Source organism: Triticum urartu, chromosome 1A, assembly GCF_056163025.1.
Source record: "Triticum urartu cultivar PI428250 chromosome 1A, HENAU_Tu73, whole genome shotgun sequence".
NCBI classification, from domain to species: Eukaryota; Viridiplantae; Streptophyta; class Magnoliopsida; order Poales; family Poaceae; genus Triticum; species Triticum urartu.
This window is the reverse complement of record NC_141873.1, coordinates 161,237,669-161,245,119: the sequence shown is the minus strand read 5'-3', so window position 1 is coordinate 161,245,119 and position 7,451 is coordinate 161,237,669. Positions and strand designations below refer to the sequence as shown.

The 7,451-nt window shown below is 42.5% G+C and overlaps 1 protein-coding gene across 1 annotated transcript; it reads right to left on the bottom strand.

Annotated features, from left to right (window-relative positions):
- Window positions 1–5,421: 5,421 nt before the first annotated feature.
- LOC147990453 (uncharacterized) lies at window positions 5,422–7,243 on the bottom strand. Its single transcript, XM_087528447.1, has 5 exons — window positions 7,037–7,243; window positions 6,654–6,949; window positions 6,300–6,564; window positions 5,767–6,214; window positions 5,422–5,687 (listed from the first exon to the last, which is right to left on the bottom strand). The coding sequence occupies exons 1-5, from the start codon at window positions 7,226–7,228 to the stop codon at window positions 5,422–5,424; spliced, it is 1,467 nt and encodes a 488-aa protein (XP_087384573.1). The 5' UTR covers window positions 7,229–7,243.
- Window positions 7,244–7,451: the final 208 nt, after the last annotated feature.

Here is a 7,451-nt window from a genome sequence, read left to right as displayed (position 1 = left end):
TATTGAAAACACGCGACTTTTTTCGTGTTGATCAATTTTTCATACTCGCGACGGTTCAAAATATTTTTTGAATGCGTAAATATGTGTTTTTAACGGTATACATAAATTTTTCAAACCATTCATCAGAATATAGCATATAATATACCGTTGGAAAGCTTATGAATAGGAGCATCTTTTTCATGTAGACAGACGTTGCAAATTTTTGTCATTTGACAACAGATTTAAAAATGGCAAACACAATGTTGGCTTTGCCTATTTTTTACATGTAATTGAAGGTAGGACGTCTCTTACTAGATATCTTGAACTTCACCGGGAGGAGCACGTGAACTTCGTGCAACAAACCTTTTAAGCTTTTAGTTTTCTATTCTTATATTCTTATCTAAAACGCATTCCGTGTAGTAGTTGAACTTCCCGCTGCTTTCACCTTGAACTTCTGTCACATATTTTTGTTCAACCTCTCTCACAAGAATGTTGGAACTTTTAGCAACAAATTTTTAAACTTTGCCTTTTTATTATTTTTTTCTCATACGAAACACACATCATGCAATATGTGAACTTCCAGCAGATATCAATTTGGACTTCTCTCTATTTCGCTTTAGTAACGGAAAAAAAAATCTGATTTTGTGTAGACATTGAACCGCTCTAACTTTTTTATTTGAACTTCTTTTGTGTATTTTTAGAAATGTGAAGATTGGAGTTTTTATTAGAAACATCGAACTTCTTCCTTATTTCAAATTGAACTTATTGTTCTCATTCTTTAGTAACTAGAAAATCCAATTTTTTTAATAAATATCAAACCGCTCTGCCTTTTCCAATTGAACTTCTTGTTTTATTTGAACTTCTTGTTTTATTCTTTTGTGTAGACATTGAACCGCTCTGCCGTTTTTTGAAATTGAACTTCTTTGTTTTAATCTTTAGTATTGGGGAAATATGAATTTTTATAAACATCAAGCCGCTTCATATTTTTAAATTTTGGAATTCTTGGTGTTATTCATTAGTAACGGGAAAAGTCCTAGTTATGTAATAAATATCAAACTGCTAAATTTTTGAAGTTAAACTTCTAGGTCTTATTTTTAAAAGTGGGAAAATCTATTTTTATAAACTTTTCGAGCTGCTCAGTTTTTATAATTTGACCTTCTTGGTATTAAAAAGAGTACGCATTGGTGTACTCTTGTTGGTGTAATTTTAAATAATGGGGGAAATCACAGTTTCATAGTAAACATCAGACCGCTCCATTAATTAAATTTGAACTTCTAGTTTTTTTAGAAATGGAGAAAGCCGTTTTTGAACTTCTTAGTTTATTCTTTAGTAATGGGGAAAATCATAGTTTCGCAATAACATCGTACTACTCCGTTAATTAAATTTGAACTTCTAGTTTTTTTTCTAGAAATGGGGAAAACCGTTTTTGAACTTCTTAATTTTTTATTTAGTAATGGGAAAATCATAGTTTCATAATAAACAACGGACTGCTCTGTTAATTAAATTTGAACTTCTAGTTTTTAACAGAAATGGGGAAAACCGTTTTTTAACATCTTTTGAAGTGCTTTGATTTTTTTTACAATTTTGGTTGTTTTGTATCATAATAAACATTGAACTACCCCGTTATTTAAATTTGAACTTAAAGGTTTCTTTGGAATGGGAAATCCCCTTTTTTATAAACTTTTTGAACTGCCCCTTTTTTCAATTTTGAACTTCTCGGTTTAATCTTTTTGTAATAGTGAAAAATATGTTTTGTTAAAGACTTTGAACTTCTCTGTTTTTTTTTCTTATTTCAACTTTTTAATTATTAAAAAAAGTAAATTCCTTGGGAAAAATAATTTGTACAAACGTTGGCTTTTAGAAAATGCTCACTTGTTTTAATTGAACTTCAACATTTCTATTCGTCATTCTTGAAGGAGTGTAATTGAAAACAATGGCAAGGTAGTTGAAAGGTACTATCATACCTCTCTAACAAGATACCACCCTTTTTGTTGTTGTTTTTGAGCTTGTGGGGATTTCGTATGAAATTTGATGCTTTTTTAACCCCGCCCTTATGTTTTTTATGAACTTCTAGTTTTCATGACAACACTACTGTGTGTGTTTTGTAATTCCTCATTTTTTCCTTCTTATTTTATAAACTACTGAATCTTTTTGTTTTTCTAAATACATGGTGATAGAGAGGTAATAGGGTTGAACTTCCTGGTTATCAATTCAAGAACCTTTTCACATAAATAATCATTGCCTATAAAAATGCACATTTTTTGGGTCATATACATCCATTTGAAACAACACCATGACAACCAAGAGAAGCAATGTGCAATAGTGTAGCAATTTTAGAATGACAAGGTTGTACACTAGGTTAGTTGACTAACAACTTTGTGTCCTGTCAGAATTTTTCAGAGATACAACTTAAACATATAGATACAATTGAACTCCAGACCATCTGTGCTGTCGTCATAGTGGAGAGAGAATGGAGGTCTGGTGCTCGATCGTTGTGCCGACGGAGTAGAGTGCAGGCATGCTAGAGGAGGGAACAGATCCTCTAACATCACGAAGGGATGTCACGAAGCTCCAGTGCAAATCCAGTGCAAAACAAAGAAGGGATGTCACGGTTACTATAGCTATATGTACTGTAGAAAGTTACTGTTCATAGAAAATAAATCTGAAATTGATTTTAGTGCACCATAATTTTGTTTGGATGTAATTTTTGTAAATGTATACTGTAGATTTGTAATTTGCAAATTAATTCAAGTCATTTTAGCCTTAATCATATGGATGTGAAGAAGGGATGTCACAGTATTGTATCTTCCCTAACATCCCTTTGTGATGTTAGAGGATCTCGTTTCGCTGGAGGAGGGTGCATCGTACATTTTCTCATATAATAGTCTGTTAGTTCCGTTGCATTATTAGAACAGTACCAAAATACTGTAGGGAGCCAATTATTCAGAGTAGTATGTGTAGAGGAAAAATACATTAAATAATTTGTTCTCCTTCCTACGATAAGACAAAAAGCAACAAGAACCGCAGCAGCGCCGGACTCTAGAGGGTGACGAGCATGGACACCACCGCACTCCAGCTCCTCGACCTCGGCAAGAAAGAGCACGCAGTATGCAGCAGCTCTGGACTCCAGCACCTCGACACCAAGGCAGCTCTGCAATGTCTCACATGGTGCCGAGCTGAACTTTTAAATGCCACTTGGAAGTGCACACTTCTCTATTTTGTATTGCAAAAATATCTAACACAAGTCGAGGTATGAAAAGCAAGAAGTTTGCAAAAAACAACAAGAAATGCACCAGCCAAGCAGATCAGGCTGAACCTGCACGATTGCGAGCAAAGAAGGTATGGTGGCGAGGCTTCTCGAAAGATCGAGGGATGGCGAACTCATAACAACTCCCCGCACATGGATTTGGACTGAAGTGACGCAGTTCTCGAACTACATCTCTGTGTAGTGGAGTTCCACCAGCGGGAACTGGGAGGCAAGGGAGCTTGTCGAGGAGTGCGGGGGATTCAGTTGGGGAGGAGCTAGAGGTAGAGGTGTTCATCATCACCAGAAGGTGGCAGAGAGGAGGGGTTGCACGCCTCGCCGGAGACAGATCTAGGAAGAGACGATGTCAGCCGGCGGCTGGAAGTGTGGCGGGATGCGGGGCTCTGACATGTGGCGGCCGTGAGTGGTGAATCGCACGTTAGCGGCTGGATCCTCGGGCAGCGGCGCCTCTGGTTGGGGCATTGCGGGGTGGCGGTGGCGCCTCAGGTTGGGGCGTGGCAGGGGGCGTCTCTGGTTGGGGGCGGGGCGGCTACACTACTAGAATAGTGCCCAGGACATCAATCTATAAACCTTCCAAGTAGAATATGATGCTGATAATAAGATCATGGATGCGCCCAAGCCCCAGCCATTTCTATTATCGTCAAAGAATAAAGGTCCTTCCCTTTGCATAAGCCATCTCTAGCAGTACCATCCGGCTCTGGAACTCCAATGGTGTCGGCTCCTCCTCGAGCAAGTACACAAGGTGAGGAGGAAGAAGATAGGACCATGGATGCACTTGCCTTGATTTATAGGCCAGTACGTGAAGGAGCTAATTTTTTTAAATAATACATTTTTTATTAATTTGCACAAATATTACGCTCAAAAAATAATTTTCAAAAATAATACATCGTCGGCCCACGGCAGGCCGAGTGGACCTAGTCGGCCCACAGCAGGCCGACTGAGTCCCTATCGGCTAGCTGCTGGCCGATTGGCCTGTCGGTCACCAGTTGAGGTCCAGTCGGCCAGTAGTGGGCCGACAGAGCCTAATTGGCCTGCTGTGGGCCGACAGGGACTAATTGGCCAGCTGCGGGCCGACAGGGACTAATTGGCCTGCTGTGGGCCGACTGGTGCATGCCACCATTTTTTTCCCGAACGCTCCCTAGATTTTTTTATAAACTATGACGTATTTCGTGCAACCCTTTGCCCATAATATTTTCCCGCCATATGTTCGCACCAACTCTTTCCCGCCATATGTTCGCGCCAACTCTTTCCCGCCACCCGTTTCCCGCCATATGTTCGCGCCAGCTCTTTCCCTCCACCCATTTCCCGCCAATCGTTTCCCGCCATACCGCAGTCGTTCTTTCCCGCCATTTTCTCATCCCTACCTATAAAACCCCCTTCAGACAGAGGAGGATAAGCATTCCAGTGTAGTGTAGTTGAGATGTCCCATTATCCTTTTGATCGTAGTTTTCACCCTGAGATGAGCAGGACTCTTCTGAGGCTAGCTACCGATTTCAGGATGGACAATAGGATAGTTCCATGGGACGAACTCACAGGTAGTGACACCATAATGAATGAGTTGGCTCACGAATTATGTATGTCTGGGTGGCCTGAAAGGACCTATGAGGAGGTACGTATAGAACTTCTTAGGTTGCATGCAAGGTGGAAGAAGGTAGTGGAGCCGGAGAGTGAAACTTTCAGAAGGACTGCAGAAAAGCATCCATTTTTATGGACTGAGGAGAGCGAGGACGAAGATGATATCTTCATGCCGCCGCTTCCGGGTTCTGCATCGTCAAAGAGCAAGAGTTTTGCATATTCCAAGGGCAAGAGTACTGCATCCTCGAAGGGCAAGAGTTCTGCATTGTCCAAGGGTAAGAGTTCTGCATTCTCGAAGGGCAAGAGTTCTGCATCGACAGAGGATGACGATGATGACTTCATGTAGTTTTTATGATGTATGTTGTAAGTTTAGTCATATGTACCGCTAATTTAGATGTAGTTCTATCTAGTTGTTTATAATGTCTTGTTGTACGAGCATTATGTTCTATCTAAATACGATGTTGTAGTTCGTATAACAGAGTACTAAAATAGAGTAGGCATATGTCTCATACATAAGTACATAGTCATTTGTCTCATACATAGAATAGACATAAGTCTCATACATAAGTAGATGGTCATGTCTCTACTGATAGATGGAAGCGTCAGTGACGACGTCTGGCCTGGCGGGGAGGCGGATCTGGAAGCGGCGACCATCCGAACCTGTTAGGTGGCCTAATGTTACGAGGAGGAATTTCAGACTCTCCCTGGTCATGCTGTGTATCCTGTGTGGGGCCTGGTGGAGGAGTCGAATACATGTTCATCCACTGGGTGTGCTGCGACATCTGAGCATGTATGTTCTCCTTGGGATGTTGATCACTCCCCCACGTATCATGTGATGCTGACATAGACGCATGATATCCGTAGTCTCCTGCACGATGGAACGTTTAGTCATGAAGAATGAGGTCGCCTCAATTAATATTGAAAACAATAAAAATGAAGACACTTACCTGCTGGTTGTGACGGCTGCTCTGGCTCAAACACGAAGCTCGACGAGGGACCGTGCTGCTGTGGCTGTGGAGAAAACACGAAGCTCGACGAGGGACTGTGTTGCTGTGGCTGTGGAGAAAACACGAAGCTCGACGTGGGACCATATTGCTGTGGTTGCTGCCACGTTGAACTGCCAGGTTGGTCAGGACGGGGTGGCCTGGTTGTCGGCTGATGTGCTAGACGTGGACGTGGTTGATGTCGGTGCATGGAGTGACGCGGCTGCTGCTGCTGGTGCTGAACAACGTCGGTTCTCCGGGTGCACGTGATAGCCTCGTACACAGTCTGTATCTTGTTCTGAATTCGTTCCAAGAAGGGCTGTAGCACTGGACGGTGCTGAAGAAGAGGTCCAGACGACAGTGATCGTCCAAAGGTGGTCACGTCATGGTAGAGTTCGTGTGTCAAGGTAGCCTGAAAATTTCCATGACGATTAATAATGTATGTCTCTTGCACGTCAAAGTATGTGACAACATTACTTAAAGAAAATATATCTTACCGCGTAGTGCCTAGAGCCCGAAGTGTCATAGCTCGGGTACATATCCGACGGAGTAGGATTCGGTATCTCCTCTAGGTGGGAGTGCTCAACGATGCGTAATCGTGTTCCGGTCATGTAGCGCCGCAAATAGAGATTGAATTTATCAAGATCAAAATTGTGATTCTCATGCCATAGATGTGTGTTTGCTGTCTCCCATTCTATAACATACGGCTCTAGTCTAACTAGCCAGTCAGCAGTTGTCCTGGTCATGCCCTTCCTTGTCGTCCTAAAATTGTGGTGTGTGTTCAACAATTACCTAAAGCTTCGAATGGAGTACTATGAAAGATAATGCAACATTGAAAAATTAGTTAATACCTGTGGATGTGTGCTGGCACTGGGTTCTCTATAGGGGGAGGCTGCTCCAACTGCAGAAGACCAAATTGCCTCATAACCCTCTGTTGTGCCATCTCCTCGACGAAGACATCGAAGATGATTTTTGATTTTGTCATCCAGTAATCTTGGTCCCTTGTGCATAGCACAGACAGACCACCAAGGTATCTCGCTTGTATGGCTGCTTCTGTGTAGGGCTGCCAGATGACCCCGGTGTACGCATCGAACTGCTCGTTCAATGCTGTGTATGCCTTCCTGGTCTGATCACTAGCAAAGCGTATCTGTAGAAAACAAAAGTTAGTAGCCGCTAGCATCGAACTATCTCTTGTGCAGACAAAAGTTACGTTAAACTATAACACGGTGCATACCTCGCGACGTGTCCAACACAGACCGAAAGTAGGCATGTCGATGCCGTCAGCATCAAACATGGCGTCTGTAGGCTCACGAACACGTACATCTGGTCGCCCTATAGAGAACCTCTCCCACGACCATAGCTGTAGGAATAGAGGGCATCCAAGAAGGGCTGGCTTTCTCGATGTAACCTGGCAACCGTTGCACATACCTTAGTATGTAGCCGCTAAGACCGCCGAACCCCAACTCCTCTGTCTGATCTGATCCGCCGTCTGAGCGCTCGCTATCTCGAGTGCCATAGGGATGTAGAGCGTGTTAATAGTGGTGACATGGTTCTCTGTGAACATCACCTTGCCGAAAAGCCACATTAAGTAGGCCTCCAGGCTCCGAGTGATCTGTTCCGCAGTCAACGGCACCCGGAAGTTTTGGATC